At 36.7% G+C, this 17,399-nt stretch overlaps 3 protein-coding genes across 3 annotated transcripts; all 3 read left to right on the forward strand.

Moving 5' to 3' along the window:
- Positions 1-2,343: 2,343 nt before the first annotated feature.
- On the forward strand, positions 2,344-6,630 carry LOC140799202 (PLASTID TRANSCRIPTIONALLY ACTIVE protein 6, chloroplastic). Its single transcript, XM_073153381.1, has 6 exons — positions 2,344-3,861; positions 3,962-4,030; positions 4,221-4,325; positions 5,453-5,572; positions 6,008-6,097; positions 6,178-6,630. Exons 1-6 carry the CDS (start codon positions 3,307-3,309, stop codon positions 6,292-6,294), a joined length of 1,056 nt encoding a protein of 351 aa, XP_073009482.1. The 5' UTR covers positions 2,344-3,306; the 3' UTR covers positions 6,295-6,630.
- A 499-nt stretch (positions 6,631-7,129) lies between these two features.
- On the forward strand, positions 7,130-10,560 carry LOC140799346 (ADP,ATP carrier protein ER-ANT1). Its single transcript, XM_073153647.1, has 3 exons — positions 7,130-7,601; positions 8,799-9,170; positions 9,962-10,560. The coding sequence occupies exons 1-3, from the start codon at positions 7,314-7,316 to the stop codon at positions 10,274-10,276; spliced, it is 975 nt and encodes a 324-aa protein (XP_073009748.1). The 5' UTR covers positions 7,130-7,313; the 3' UTR covers positions 10,277-10,560.
- Positions 10,561-11,246: 686 nt separating this feature from the next.
- On the forward strand, positions 11,247-13,118 carry LOC140799344 (protein NUCLEAR FUSION DEFECTIVE 4). Its single transcript, XM_073153646.1, has 2 exons — positions 11,247-12,480; positions 12,571-13,118. The coding sequence occupies exons 1-2, from the start codon at positions 11,348-11,350 to the stop codon at positions 12,992-12,994; spliced, it is 1,557 nt and encodes a 518-aa protein (XP_073009747.1). The 5' UTR covers positions 11,247-11,347; the 3' UTR covers positions 12,995-13,118.
- The last annotated feature ends 4,281 nt before the right edge of the window (positions 13,119-17,399 follow it).

Genomic DNA, 17,399 nt, shown 5'->3' on the forward strand with positions numbered 1-17,399 from the left:
TCGATATTAATTTCTTCAGTGACCTGCATGAAAATATATACTTGAAAAAGTACTTAATTTTATCATATGAAAGCATTTAAATAGACTAGCTTAGCCTTCACAGAATATTTTTGCTCTTAAAAACATCGAAATTTGTGGGAGCTTTTTACACGGAAATTAAAAAAAAAAGGCTCTAACTTGATGATGACCATCTTGATCTTTAATCGTGACTTTTACCAGCATGTATAAACTTGCCTTACGAATACTAATTTATACCCTTTCTTCTCCATAATAATTATATAGTTATGTAAGTAGATGAATTTTCTCAAAAGTCTTCACTAACTCTTGCGGAAGAAAAACGAAGAATTTAGTAAACGTTGTTTTGTGAGTATCTTGAATGTCTACAAGCTGATAAATAATTAAGCAGGTGCACAGAATTTGAAGCATTCGCTCCTAAGCATTTATATTCGGCTTTTAAAGCAATTTCATCACCCAATTAGCTGATTAATTCCAGCAACTTGAGAGCAAATTTTGATGAATAAAGTACTGAATCTGCCGATGCAATATTTTATGAAGATAAATAACTGCAAGAAAAATTTAACTTTGAGTTCAATAATATGTCTTACTTATTTATTTTTTTTACTAAAATAACTTTGTTTTGCTGATTAGATGTAATTGAATTTTTTTTTAGGGTTGTCTTAACTATTGATAATTATAAATTGACACGTATGAGCAAATGTCGGACTAAGTTAGATTGAGTTAGGTTTAGTGCTACCAAATTATGTCAAATCGATTCAAGTTGGATAAAATTACTTGCTTTCATTTTGTTCATAAATTTCACCTTCTTATTCCTTCATCTTTGAGGTTTTTCACATTGCAGGCAACTTCTTCCCCTCCCTTAGCCTTAAGGGGCTAGAATGCTGACTTTCTTCCTCTTCCAATTCTCCTTTTAAGTCTCTTGCTACATTTTTTTTATAGAACTATTGATGATGACTACGAGAGAGGCTTGTTTTCCGGGTTATATCTATCCCATCATCTACTCATTTATTTATAGAGTACTTAATTATATCCGTCGTTATTTGCTTAATATTTTGCTACATCATTGTTTGGTATGTATTCAGTTAATCAAGGGTTTGTTCCTAGCATCATTGCCCTAGCTCCCATTTTCCTTCTTAGTGTATCAAGAAATAATTATGGTAAGGGTACGAACGAGCCGAGCATGAACCTAAATTGAGTCATTTCTCAAGCTAAACTAATCCGAGTTAGATATAGTCTAAGCTGAGCTCAAACTAAAAGGAGCCTATTCTTTAGCCAAGCTAAACCTAGCTTCTATTCAAGCCATAAAATCCAATTGTTAAGAATCTCTCTTCATATATATACATATATTAATAAATTTTGAACTGAATATATTGAGTTGAGCTTGAGCAAGCTAACTCTAATTCAGACCTGAGTCAAAATATTATTTAAGGTTACTGCTCGAGCCGACCTTGGCCCAAAAAATAGCTAGTTTAACTATTTGCTTGGAACTTTGTGAATTATCTGCTTACTTTCTTAGGGAACAAAAAATAAATAAATAGAACCAATGATTTTTTATCTTAATCATAATTCTTCAGAAAAGAACTCTCAATTTGGTATTCACGTTGAATTCATGAAAAATAGGGCAGGAACACAACATGGCAGTCCAACTCACTCGTAGATAAGAAATCTCAATCATTGAAACGAATCATGCCGTACTCGATGTCATTTTATTCTCTTTCGTGATCTTTATTATATGTCCAATGGTTCATTGTCCTTTGTCCATTGACCATCTCTTTTTAATTAGTATTTTCTTCATGTATACTTTTCTAAAAATTTTATATCCTCGTATACTTTTCTAAAGAATTTTTTCTTTTCTTTCGACTAAATTATACCCTTCATATTTAAACATATATTTCTCAAAACACTTTGACTTTTGGGTGAACACCCCCCAAACCTAATAAGTAACATAAATATTTTTCTTCTTATTTGCATATATCCCTTCGGTCAAGGATATTTGTGACTTTTGTCTATTAAATTATTAAGATTTTAACTTATATTTATTAATCACGCTAAAATGTATCTGCCAGAAAAATATGAGTTTTTAAGATTATACACAGAAATATAAGATTTAAAAGATTATATACTTAAATAAAAACTTTGGATGGTATATACTATATACATATATGCAGTTCTAACTTTTAGTACAATTGATGTCACACATGGAAGTCGTTTTCTTGAAGGACAGGACACTAATAATTTAGATTATCTATTATTAAAACTTTCCTATCTCTAACCTTCGGATATATACTATTTAAGTGCTAAAACTACATACACCTTGATGAGTCCCAAGAGATATAATTTTGCTGAGTAAGATGGTAGACTGGGAGGCAGCATTCTCCATAGTGTTAGGGGTGATAATGAGGAAGAGCTTGTATAGATTTCAAGAGGTTGGAGAGATAGCCATGGAGTTAATCTCACTCTTCGTCTCGGCTCTCGAGTTCTCGGCGATGGTCTACCGCCGGCCGATCGTCATCTCGGCGAGAAACCCTTCCTTGGCAGCCATGGCGGCCGGACTGTGAATAGTTTTAGATGTTTTTGGTCTGGATGGTGATAGTTTAGATTAGAGGAGGCTTAAGAGTTAATTTCGCTTTTAGGTGTTCCACCGGTGGCAAAAGCTAGTATTCTGAGTGAGTTTTTAAGGACTTTACCTTCTCTTGTTTCAATGAAATATATATACATATATAGGAATAAAGTTTTCATTCACGTATGCTTCTTTTTATTTTTATTTTTCTTAATTTAATAGGCTAACTGAGCTTCACAATTGTGTCTTTTATCTCAAATCCTATTATATTCACCAAAGGATAATTATTCTTAGACTTCTGAATAATTGACAATTTTTTTATATATCTTCTTATGTAATTTTTGTTGGATACTGATTTTTTTTTTAACTACTGTCACATAATTAATTTTAATCGCTTTATGTATCATTTTATCTTTACGTGGCAAAAAAAAATCTTTTATGTAAATGAGAAATATTATTATTTTTTATTTTAAAAAGAGCAATAATTTAAAGGATTTATGTGTTCATTAAAATTAGTTTAGTAATCATACTTCCTAAGCATCCAATTATCGTAAAAGGAAATAATTAAATATAATGGAAATTATGATATTGGAAAAGCTTTTAAATGGCAATGATGTAAAAAGCTCAAAGTTGAAAGATAAACCAAGCTGAGTGAGGAACAAGGAGTTGGAAGGCTCGAGCAGATAGCTCGAGGTGAGGACGACGAAGAGAAGCCGAAAGAAATCCAAATGACTACTCTCCCACTCTTCCTCTCTTCTTCTCCCCTCATCTCTTCCCCCTTTTCCTCTCTCCCTTCTCTTAGAACCCTAAACCCTAAACCCAACCTCCTCCTCTTCGCCTCCTCGTCCTCCTCGTCCTCATCTTCCTCCCCTCCTCTCCATACGTGCCTGATTCCCCGTCGCAGCCGGCGCCGCCGCCGCTGGAAAAGGAGAGACTTCTCCGCCGGCGCCGACGACGACGTGGAGGCCGGCGGCAGTGATGACTACGACATGGCGGACGAGGACGAGGTGGAGGAGCTCGACAACAAGATGGACTACGACGTTGAGTATGACCGACTCCTTGGATCCGGCCCCATATCCGTCTCCCCACGAGCTGGAGCCTCGCCGGACGACATCGAGATGGTACCTACGGAGAGTTTCGTGTCGATTCAGGGGTGGGACTCGGAGACCGTTGTCGATTACCGCATCAATGAGGAGGAGTTCCATAAGATTAGTCTTCTCCATTGCGATTTCTTTATCCGGAAGCCGCCCGATCCCGACAACAATGTCTATGATTTCAGAGAGGTAGGCTAAGCGGGTAAACCTTCTTACTCCGCTCCCTTTTCTTCAATGGCGCCTTCTTTTTATCTCTGAATTAATCCCTCTGAGGCATTTATGCAAACAGATGTACGTCACTCCTCCAGATACTGATGTGTATTCCATTCCAAGGATTCTAGCGCCCATGCCTCAGAAGGTAAGTCGATACTTGTGATCATTTTAGTTTTTTGAGTTAATAGAAAATTTGAATTGGACTTCTTTCTGATGGATGGGTTTTCTTGCAGTTAAAATTTCTGACATATTATAGTGCTTGTTCAGATGGTGTCACTGGGTCAAACTTGATTTTGGAAAATTGTTCTCTTAATCTTGATATTTTCTTGATGCAGTATATTCGCTGCTCGAAAAGTAATTTTGGATGCTACAATGTAACGGAGCCTCCCATAGATGCACCTCGAGATCCAATGTATAAGACTGATAGGGAAATATTGAAGGTATAAGCTTTTTATGTATGAACAAATTGATCTGTGCTTTTCCTGTATATCATACCTTTAGAATGTCCCCTCATGTATGACCCTTATATACCACACATCAGATAAAAAATGCGGCTCTCTATAATAATAAATTAATAATTAATATAAATTAAATGGGGCTAAATGAGATTTGAATTTTGAACTTTTAGAGAATCAGACTCTTATAATGTTAAATAATTAGTTGACCCAAAAACTTAAGCTATTAGATGAAAAACTAATAATATATTTTATACTTTTAACAGCTATTGAATTGTTTGGTAAAATGAAATATGGCCCTTGTATTTGTGAACTATGACTGCAAGGATGTGATCCTTTTAGCAAAGATGTTTAATAGGTCATAGCTTAAGATTCTTGCAGACGGTGATGGATCTGGCTCTGAAATTGATGCGACTGAGATCAGTAGTAAAAAATAATATGGAATTAATACATAATTGTAAAGGATCCAATTTCATGACCATCATCTGTCTGAGGAGTAGCAAATAATATGGAATGACATATATGGGTCCAATGCAAAACTGTTCAACGAGCTATGAATGACATTTAATTTGTTTGTCTTTGTTCCTCCTGATTTGTATGAAACAAGTTTCTAACTTTTGTTCTTATATATTGTCGTACTATTTTTAGCTTCTCTAAGTTTCAATCTGAGGATGAAGCTTTTTGTTCTCCTTTCATTGTACTCATTGAAATCTATGAGTGATGTCTTTTAGTATGTACTTTTTCAAAAGTAAAGCTTATCAATAGATAGAATAGTTGTATACAAATTAACAATAATTATATGAAGTGTTACCTGTAATTCTTCTTGTTTTATGATATTAACTCTTTGTATTACAGTAATAAAATCATGGCACATGGTGACATTTTGTCTTAGATTCAGTAGGATGCCGATGAACAGGAAATGAAATTTGGAACATAAGGTTGATTATGCAGAGATTGCATCTAAACATCCTTAGTTTATTTTGTTCCCGTCCAAGGCTGCAGTCTGATCCTTTAAGAATTTATATGATTTTTATCCATCTGTTCCATTATCTGGTTTTGTTTTCCATGTTCACGTGGTAAAACTTATTTGTTTTACTTTTTTTTTTCTGCAGGTCTTCTTAACAAAACATTACAGAAATAGGCGATTAGATGACACAGAATTTGTTCTTGATTTTGAAGAAATTTATGTCATTGATTCAAAATCAAAGTCAATCACAAGAGCTAAAGTTGTGGTAAGATATCCTTTGTTCAACTGATATTTGGAATTTAGCCGATAAGTCATCTTTATTAGTCCTTTGTATGTGATACAGCAACTGATGCATATTTCGCTGCAATATCATTATATTTTTAAACAAATTTTAATGCCTTCCTGATGTCTAAAGCATGTCATTGGAAATCCTGTTGGTCATCAGAAGTTTAAGCTATATGCCTGATCGTATGAGCAGGCACTATGCTTTGAACAATATTATGTAACTTGACATTGTAGTGGTTACTGACATAGAGTCTCTTTGCACGTTTTTCAATTATTTTTGGGGTTTCCCCTTATCATAGGGGAAAGTTTCGACTATGATGCTGAAGAACATAGGATATACTACATAAAGCATGTTCATCTGAGAAAAAAGAAACAGTCGAACTTCTAACTGGAAGAAACTGAATGCTTATAACAGGTTACCGTCCCCGGAGGGAAAAATAGGGATCGAAGGAATGACCTCCTAATCATTCGCGATGGTGGGACCTCATTCAAAATCATTGACAAGGTAATTCATCTCCTGGCTTTTGCTGCATATTTATAATAGTTGGCTGCTTTCCATTCACTAATACAGTCCACTGATTTCAGAGTCAAAGGGAGGATCCTACTACTGTCATAGAAAGGGAAGAGTGGGCTAAGACGAGAGGAGAAATGGAAAATCATTTAAGGAAGCTCCGAGACTTCAGCGTTTCAAACTGGTTTTGATAATCCTTAATTCTGTGATTTATTTCAAGAAGATGACACGATGCGTACCTGGAAGTTATTGTTCTGTGAATCACGTCCACTAGTATTCTCTTGGTGAGCCTCTATTGTACAGCTTGTGTGGAGCACGCTATTAGGTTGTTTGTGGTACACTGATCAAAATCCTACTAGAGATGGAAAGCTACCAGTTCAGTATTTTCTTTCTTCTCAGAACCTTGTTAAAGTGGGCCACATCACCCCTGTGGTAGAATGTAATCAACTGGAGTATTCCACTGTTCTATTTTTCCCCATATTGTACTTTAATATGATCTTTAACATGTGGCTTTGTGGTTTGTCCAATTGCAGTACCTCCTCCTAGATTACTAAATTAAAATGTCTTTGAGATAATATATGTTAAAGAATGGAGATCAAGGTAATTATTGGTACTTATTCTGCTTTGTGGACGGGAAGAATAGCTTGCATCATCAAGTTTCGAATCTTCTTGTAAATCAGATAGCAACACTTCAAGTGTACAACTTCAGTCACAACTAAAAGCTTAAGTGATAAAAGATGTATAAATTTTGTAGCTCTATAATTAACAACAAAAGACGGGATAGTGACCCTTGGCCTATCTTATCGCCAAACGAAAGATAGAGGCTAAGGATGCATCTTAAATACACGCGCGCGCGCACACACACACACACACACACACTATATATATATATATATATATATATATATATATATATATATATACGTGGAAATGCTGATTTGGATTTTGTGGCATGATCTGCATTAATTTAATCAGATTAGGTTTGGTTCAAACTTCCACCGTCGATAAATATTTATTCAATTGAAGGGGTTGGTTAAGTTGCTGATGTTTAGAATCCTAATTCGCCACCAATTCATTTATGGAATTTTGAGTCATCCACTTGATCTCCTTCTCCTTATCTATCTTCGTGAATAAATAGGAGCTATTCTCGTTATATCATATGATGCGAGAATAACTTGGATAAAGGAATAAATACGAGGCGGATAGCGAGATGGGGGCCGCCAACGACGGCGCCACCGCGACGGCAAGAGCGCCGGCTACGATGGCGGCGGACTTCGTGATGGGCGGCGCCGCCGCCGTGGTGGCGAAGAGCGGGGCGGCGCCGGTGGAGAGGGTGAAGCTACTGCTCCAGAACCAAGGGGAAATGCTTAAGAGGGGATATCTAAAGCGGCCTTATAAGGGGATTCGAGATTGCTTCTCTAGGATTCTAAGAGAGGAGGGTGTGCTCAAGCTCTGGAGAGGGAACCAGGCCAATGTCATTAGATACTTCCCTACCCAGGTTGGTATATCGTCTTCAAGTTCTTTCCTTTTTGTATTATCTGGTAATATTGGATTGAGATGGGAATTGGCTTCCTTTTCTTTTACTCGTTTGATGACCGGATTGAATCGAAATTTTGGTTTTTGTAAAGGAATATCGTGATATGCAGTAGTAATCAGATCAATATATAATAGAAGGGGAACATTCCTGGAATTATAAATACAATTAGCTATCAAGGAATGTGGTATTCGTAAGATTCTGATTCTGATGCTGATTCTGATAAGAACCATATGAGATGTTATGAGCATTTGACACAAAGATATGGGGAGGCTGCTGTTGGAATAGGAACTCTGGCTTTTTATTGGTGTTTGCTGAATGAGAATTGAGTTTGTCATTTTGATTAGTGGCTGTATAAGTTGGAGATAATGCTACTTTAATACCTTTAAGAAGAATTACATCGAAATATTTCTCAGGAGGAATTGAAATAAAAACACAAACATGTATATGATGGTTCCTTTTGAGAACTCTAAGCAAATGCAACAATAGAGGGCTCTCTTCTTTGACAGCTTAACGGTTTGCCAGCCACCAGAACCTCTGAAACACAAATAATATATACGTATATAATATATAATATATATACATATACATAAATATAAAGATTATATATATATATACATGTACTCCAACTCTAGTAGCACTAGAAGGAAAGCAAGATATTGTTCCTTGTTTATCAGTGATCATGTAGTCACAGCTAAGTAATATATTAGCACTTCATGGGCTCTTTCGCTTGTTTGATCAAAGTAAAACTTTAATAATTTAATTATTCGGTAAATTGCTGCATCTCTTAGTTAAATGTGGAATTTGCTTATCTAAAGGAAATACAGTGTGGTGATCTTTTTCAAATTTATTTATGTTTGGTGAAAACTGCACTTCTCTACTCTTATTAACTATGTTACTTTAGTCAATAGGATTTCTCTGATCACTAATAGTAGTATGTACATAAGGTGACAGGTGGTTGAGTAATAATACGATAGCTGACTATATATTCTTGAAGAGCATACAGCACCAAAGTTCTCTATGTGCCTTCTATGATATTCACTTACTTGACACCTAGGGTGCACTATTTTGTTTTTTTACACGACTTTGCCAATGTTTTTTTGTTCTCTAAAACCTGGAAATTTTGATTGGAACTTTTCTTTATGTACCATTCCTCCACAGGCCTTCAATTTTGCATTTAAGGGGTACTTCAAGAGCATTTTTGGCTGCCAAAAGGAAAAGGATGGATATTTGAAGTGGTTAGCAGGCAATGTAGCATCTGGGAGTGCTGCTGGAGCTACAACTTCATCACTTCTATATCATTTAGATTATGCAAGAACTCGTCTAGGCACTGATGCAATTGAATGCCGAGCTAATAGCCAACGCCAGTTTAAAGGGATGCTGGATGTCTACAGGAAGACCCTGGCAAGTGATGGTATTGCTGGTCTTTATCGAGGTTTCGGAGTATCAATTTTTGGTATTACTCTGTACCGGGGTCTGTACTTTGGCATCTATGATACCATGAAACCTACTGTTTTAATTGGACCTTTGGAGGTAAGTACCTAGTTCCTTTCAGAAAGTAATCAATCTATTTACTTTTTCCCAAAAGAAATAATAATATTGATGTATGTAGACGTCTTAATTGGAGCTTTGGCATGGGCAACTTCTGATTTTCTGATTATTGAATATATCATCTTTAGAACATTTATTTCTTACATTAAGCTTAATTGGAGCTTTGGCATGATTTTGTTTATGTTTACAATGTCTATAAACTTAATAGGTTTTTGCAATTTCTGTTTCGTTTTCTTTTTCTTCTTGATTAATTTATGTGCGTCCTTTTCCTTTAATTGGTTACTCTCACATTTTTACAATTTTCGAACTGTTAGCTGTATCAAAAATGGACTGCCCACTAGTGCACTCCATCTAAAGCATACCCACTTTTTGATAAGCAACTTCTTTTAGCTCCCTTTAAGGCAAAAGAACCTTTGATTTGGTAATGAATTTTTATGTTCTCGCCACCTATTAAGAATTCCTACAAATTAAGTCCTCATTGTTGCTTCTGGTCAGCTTTTAATCCAACATGAACTTCTTTTACTTTCAACCACTGTATTAGGAGATAGAGATAATTCCTAGCTGCTAACAAAGAATATTAGGAGATAGAGATAATTCCTAGCTGTTAACAAAGAACTTTCTTACTGTTCTAGGCTTTTAGCATTGCGTAGTCACATATAATCATATGCCAAAGCAACAACTCCAATGGTTTCCCTAGAATTTGCTAGCTCAATATTTGTTTGCAGATACCTTGATTTTTCTCCTGAGAGCTGTGGCTTTCATTGCTACAACAGGGAAACTTCTTGGCCAGTTTTGCATTAGGTTGGAGCGTGACAACATTTTCTGGTGCCTGTGCATACCCATTTGATACACTCCGAAGAAGAATGATGTTAACTTCCGGGCAGCCTTCCAAGTATCGTAACACCTTCCATGCATTGAAGCACATTATCTCCAAGGAGGGTTTTCCTGCGCTGTATCGAGGAGTTGGTGCAAATATGCTTTCTGGAATGGCAGGGGCTGGAGTTCTTGCTGGATATGACCAGATGTATCGGTTCGCGAATAAGCATGGTTATGGTTTTCAACATCAAATCCGAGGAGGCTTGAAATAAGAGCAATTGGAGTTACTGCGGCAATACAGATCCCATGTGTGCTACAATTAAATTCTTATAAGGTGTATCGACACGATTCTTCCTGCAATAAGGAATGCATACTGAGGGAAGTGTATAGAGAATCTGGAAGTTGCTGAGAAAGAACCTTCGGCCCACTTCCTATGTAAAGGAGCTACAGAGAAGCCCATCAAATATGCAGTGTATATGAGTAACTTTCTAATGTAGAACAGAGAACATACATTCTTTATTATGTCGTTAATAACAGAAAGCGTAAATTATGCAAATTCTTTCAGAGTTGTGTCTGAATGCTTTCTTCTTTTAACAACTGCACTTAATGTTTAAAAAAAACAATCAAATGAGGATCTAGTGGTGTTTATCATTTACATGGATCCAGTATTTTCCAACAGAAATTTGGTGAAACCCAAAAGGTTCACAAAGATGATTGTCTTGCAGTTTAGCTTCTCTTTTTGTCCTTGGTTTCTTGGCTTGTCGAATCAGCATATCATGAGGTATGGATACAAAACTGTAGTTCTTTCAATATAACTACACTTTTTAATCAAAATAAATGAATAAATAGATAACTGCACAGAGATGTCCTTATCCTTGTGATTTTGTCATCTATGATCTACGGCAAGAACTGAAGAATATCCTGTTGACAGCCAATGAGGGGTTGCCAAGTATCTGACTGCATTAAATTCCTGCATATATGCTGCATAGCATCCGCTCGCCATGCCATGGCGTAATGGCACACGTTTTTGTGGCCTTTGGGTAATAGAAGTATTGTTCTTAGATTTTATTCTGCAAATTTACCATTCTACAATAATGCAGGAGAACCGAAAGTTTCCAAAGTTACTGAACTGTATTCTCCACCCTGTTCTGTTGTACTCTATCAGGTCTTGCGCTTGCTTACGGCCATCAACTACTTTTTCATAATGGCCAACAAGTAACCACATAGTCGGCTCACAGCCACATCCATCTCAATCTACATTAAATTGTCACTGTGACCATCTACATTCCTTGGTTATATAAGCACCATTAATCACTCCTTTGTTCTTGCAGAGAGTTGTAGCCATGCCTTCTCACTCATCACTCCATTGGTTGAGCTTGGTTGGTACCATCTGGCTCCAAACCATCAATGGACCAAATTCTGATTTCCCTGTGTACTCATCTCAGCTCAAGGATCTCAAACACATCTCTCAAGTGCAGCTTAACTTCTTGGCCTTTGCCTCTGATGCTGGGAAGCTCTTTGGCTGGTTCTCTGGACTTGCTGCTATCTACCTTCCCCTCTGGTCCGTCGCGGTGATCGGCGCGGTTTTTGGGCTTATAGGCTATGGCTTTCAGTTCCTCTTCTTAGACAACTCTGGTCTATCCTATTGGCATCTCTTTGTGCTCACTGCCCTGGCTGGAAATGGCATATGTTGGATTAACACAGTTTGCTACCTCATCTGTATCAGAAACTTCCCTTCTGATAGCCGCGTTGCGGTCGGGATATCGACAAGCTACGTCGGACTAAGTGCTAAAATCTACACAACTGTGGCTGATGCTATCTTCCCTCCAAAGAAAATTTTAAACGCAAAGACATACCTCCTCCTCAATGCTGTGATGCCTATGCTGATCACATCAATAGTTGCGCCATTTCTTCGTGCGATTGAAACAACAGTCGAGACGCGAACGGACTCCGCGTTCCTCGTCATGTTTGCAATCACATTAGCAACTGGAGTTTGTGCAGTAGTTGGCAGCATTGGCTCTGGTCTAAATGGACTATCATCAAGAGAGCATATGTTAAGTATGGGAGTCCTACTTGTTCTGCCCTTGCTTGTGCCAGTAATTGTCACGTTCAGAGAGAGCATAAGCAAGATATGGAGTGAGAAGAGGGAAATTAGAGTCCATGATGTGAAATTAGAAGAGGTTGAATCTGGAGAGGGAGTTATAGAAGCAGAGGTGAAGGAGCAAGTGATTGAAGTGGGGAGAACTGAAGGGTCAAATGAAGTCGGAGGTCTTGAGATGCTAAGAAAATTAGATTTTTGGTTGTATTTTTTTAGCTACATGTTCAGTGCTACGCTAGGCTTGGTCTTCTTGAACAATCTTGGACAAATAGCCGAGTCTCGTGGACTCGGTGAGACTTCTACTCTGGTCTCCTTATCGTCCTCCTTTGGCTTCTTTGGTCGCCTTCTTCCATCTTTCTTAGACTACTACTCATCAAAGTAAGCTACCCACCAACATCTAATTTTTTTTTTCAAAAAAAAATCTTTTTATACATGCTTGGACTAATTATAACCCTTTGAATTGTTCAGGAGTGGATACATGATATCAAGACCGGCGTCCATGGCAGCACTGATGGCTCCAATGGCAGGAGCCTTCTTCCTACTACTCAATCCAAGGACATGCTTCTTGTACATGAGCACTGGAATCATCGGTGCATGCACAGGTGCGATTACGTCGATCGCCGTCTCAGCGACGCCGGAGCTCTTCGGCACCAAGAATTTTGGAGTGAATCACAACATAGTTGTCACAAATATCCCTGTAGGATCCTTCTGCTTTGGCTACCTTGCTGCTTTCCTTTACCAGCAACGAGCTGGAGGAAACCACAGATGCTTTGGTACTGGATGCTACAATACGACTTTCATCATCTGGGGCTCGGTTTGTTCCATTGCAGCTCTTCTATGTACAGTTTTGTATACAAGGTCTCGCAGTTTTGCTCGGAGACCAAAAAACTAACACCATCTCATAGATTTGGCTAGTTTTATGAGATACACAATGTTCTTAGGACTTCAGGGCATTTTGCATCGAAATATAGTAAAAGAAATCTAATATATATGATAATGGACTTTACAGGGAGATACATACATATGTTTCAAAGTAAAAGAATCCCATTTTAGCATGTTTGCAATTACTTTGACTTATTATTAGCTTTGCTAGGGTTTGGCGCAGAATTTTTCTCCTCCCTCTAAGGAGGTTTGCTCCCTTGCCTATTGTCGGTGAGGCTTTTCCCACTCCCCTCCCTTAGCCGACAGGCTAGGGGAGGGGGAGGGGAGAAATCTCTCCTCTCCCTCTTTTGCCCTCTCTTCTTTCTCTCCGATTCTCCAAAAGCTCAAGATCTCCTCCTTCCCACCACTATGTTGTCGCCGATCAACTTCATTGTTTTTCCCGTCGTCACAACCCCTTCTGCTGTCACTTCCCACCACTGCTCTTCTTCTTCTCTCTTTTGCCGGATCCGAGCCTAGCTACCACCCTTTCACTAGATCCAAGCCTAGCCGCCACCCTTTCGCCGAATCCGAGCCCATTGCATCCCTCCCTCTTGCCGCCTCCTTCGTCAGGCTCAGATTTACCCAAAATCCCTTTGCCATTGCTACTCTTCATCGCCGCCACTGCCACTCTTTTTCTCCTCCTCTCCCTCACCCTTGGTGCTCTTTACCCGACATGATTCACTGCTTTGTCAAGGAGATAAGGCCCTCTAGGTCGAAAGAGGATCCAAAACCCGTTCATAGTAATAGGCTGTGCTACTAGCATCTATCTATTAAGCTACAAATATTATAATTTTTGGTGGTCCTCGACTGTATAATGTTGTTATGCTCTGTAGTAGTATTAGGGTGTTGTTAGTATTCTTCTTTTAATTTATATTTTTAGGTGGGTGATCTCCGATCCTCCTGGATTGCAAATTCTCAGGGCTATATCTTGAACTGCTAGATAGACGGAACATGTAGTTATTAGATTGATAATACTGAACACGAGACTCTTTGCTCCTAAAAATCTCTTGGGTTGTTCTACATTTTATTTTGTGTTGTGTCCTCGAGCTTGATTATCTGAATTAAATTATTGTGATGTCTATTGTAGACTAAGTGTGAGGCTTCTGTCAAAAACTCATCACTCTATCTCCCTTACTCTTTATAAGTTAGGTTTTTCATTATAATTCTTGCTCCTTAATGAATCATTCTGCCTTTAGGCTCTCTCTTTCAAAAAAAAAAAAAAAAAAACTTTGACTTCTAATCAACTTCGTACCAATTCACAAACAATAAACATGGTATTCATGTGGGCATCCTCCAGATTGACCAGACCAGCAATTAAACACTTAAAAACCAAAAACGAGTTATTGGATTCTCATCTTTTCTACTATGAAGTTCAAGAGATTTGCCTTATACGGCAATGCTAAACATGTGACAGTTGAAACATTTGTTGGAGGATTGATGTTAGTCAATGCCAAGCATTCGCATTTGCATGCAGCAAAAGCAAAGTGGGAGATCACCTTTCCAATCACAAGAAATATATCCACCCACACTGTATTGCAGCACTAAGCACGCATTGCGACTATAATGGCCGTCCAGGTTCAACCTCTTATTAGAATGTTCATACTTAGAATTAACATTTTTTTCTAAAAAAAAGAGAATTTTCTTCTTTGCAGCCTTATAGTGCTAACAGATATTAGCCGTCATAAAAAAGAAAGAAAATATAAAGAAAAACTTGGTGGTTGTAATTATAGCATAGCCTTAATAGTGGTAGGTCACCCTTCTCCATGTTGGGCATCATAGGCAACCAAAATATTAATGGTGTAAATGAAGGATTAACCTTTTGTATCTTGCATGCACATGGATTGGCATGCTCACTATTAAATAGCCGAAAGTAATGCGTACTATGGTTTGCAATTATGGTTCTTGAATGTGTCCAACACCTTTTTTTTTTTTCAGAGTTTTTGACTAATTTAAGTCTAATTTAAAATTTTATTACAATTCTCTCGTACACTTTAAAATTTATATACGAATCTAGAAAGTAGATGTATTTTAAATTGCTAATCCAAATGAATAATTTATATGAAAAAAATTTCTCAATGTCACTTTGTAAATTGCTGACTCAATGTCAAAAGGCATATAGTTTTGTAGATAAGTTTAAAAAGAATTTGGGAGGGCAAGTATGTCAAAAACTCCTTTTAGCACCCTAAAAACAACTTGAGTTTCATTTCAGGGCCTCTGTAGATGTATTGTAAAAATAGTGAAAACAAATATAAAATATGAATTATAATAAACATATAAAATATGAGGGCGAAAGGAGAGAAATTTTTTTCTTTCCCTTCCTAAATGTCGATCAAAGAAACTGTTCCCCTCCAGATCAGACCCCGGCATTGACAAGGGTCATCCACGAGGTCGCATTTCAATAGTATATTTTTATTCGTATATAATGACAAACATAGTAAGAATAATAAACTTGGAATGTTATATATTCCATCCCAATCTATATGACCATTCATGATAACTCCCTCAACAATATCTTTCCTCAGGATATCTTCTATAGAAGAGTGCATGGTTGGCAATGGATATAGGCAAAATTTGGACTTAATTGAAAAAAAAGGAAAGGAAAAAAGAGAAGGCGGCCAAGAATGATTTGGATATTAGTCGAAAGTTAGCTACCACTAGAACTAGCGATCTTGATACATTCCGGACTGTATTCATGAAAAGGACGTGGACACTAATCACATTCATATCTATAGGCGATTAATTTGCACCACGTATTTGATGACAAAATCTGAAATTGGCACGAAATTACTTGGTATCGTTTGCCCGACTTATAGCTAATCAGTCGGATAACAACTCTTAGTTTTTATTTTTCCTCGTTTGGGACGTAACCGCTCTTAAAATCAATTACCCATCAACTCGATACATCTTTGGAGTCAAAAATATTGGGCCAGAGAAAGAACTTTGAAAGGATATAATTTGCACGTTATGTTTTGCTTTTATTATCATGACTATCTTTTTCAAATTTTACAATTGCTCATAGAGTAGAGTCAGATAATAAATACAAATATAGTAGAATTATAGAAGATAAGTTTTATAAATTTCCCTTCCCTTAAGCTTTTTATCACCAATTTGTGTTAAAAAAATTAGAAGGCTATGAAGCTAATTAGGAGGTGCTAATTCCTAGTGTGGAGAGAGTGGAAAAGTGTTAAAAACTAGATTGTAACTTTGAAGTTACATTGGAAAAATTTTTGGGAAAAGGAAAAGCAAGCAACTAACTAAACTAACCTCTAACCTCTTTCTCTTTTTAAGTTTTCCACTAGATTTTACAATCGTGAAAGTAGAAGATAAGGTAAATCGCAATTAAAGTGATGTAAAAAGCTTGATATCGACACTTAAAATCCGGCACTCAATGACAGCGATAGTGGTGAAATTGGCAGATGGAGCATGTCGTCATGGTGATGTTACGATGGCGTCGACCATCCCCTGTTGCTGATGCCATGCTGATTAAACGATGATGCAATACAACTAATTTACATTGTGCCCCCTCGATATCGCAAAATAATAAAAGAGGGCTTCTAGTTGTCTCTGATTGCAAAGAAATTATTGAAAATATTCAAAGGCTTTCTTTGTGACAGGTTATGGGCCAAATCGACGTGGTTTGCTCGGGCCCAAAACCTCATATATATAATATATATATATATATATATATATATATATATATATATATAGTTTTTTGAGAAAGAAAGTTAGAATTTTAATATATTATGAACCTGTAGTCTAACTGTAGACTAAATAAAAATATTAATTCTTTTTAATATATAGATTGAATAAATAAACTAATCTCTCAAAAAAATAGATCATAACCGCAACATCTATTAAAGGGAATTGAACTCATGAGACTCGCTTGGGATTAAATTTGAGAATTCTTATACAATGTAAGCCATTTTAATCATCTGAAAACGATCGCATTGACCTCAATATAATGAGTTAAATTTAATATTGTTTCACCATCTGAGCATCCATGCTGCCAAATTAATTCTCCAAGTGATATATATAATCTCGTCATAAAATTAATGCTACAACTTAAACCCACAAGAGTACTACTCAAGTGAATACCTATATTTAAGAGTATGTGATGTGTTTGTGTACATGTAACAAAATCCTAGATATATGGAATTATGATACAAGTGATGTCATAACGAAGTAGCGCAATGCTTAAACCAAATATTATATTAAAAAAATTAATAAATTACTATAGAAAATTTAGGCTATATCGCAATTAGAAAATATTACTAAAAGCTGTCAAAGTGTCGTTATAAATCAACATTGACACTTTACAAAATACCGCTTAAAGTCGTATTAGTGTTGAACAAAATGATCTTTTTATTATATTTAGC

Source organism: Typha latifolia, chromosome 12 (genome assembly GCF_019914945.1).
Source record: "Typha latifolia isolate L0001 chromosome 12, TyphaL0001v2, whole genome shotgun sequence".
NCBI lineage: Eukaryota > Viridiplantae > Streptophyta > Magnoliopsida > Poales > Typhaceae > Typha > Typha latifolia.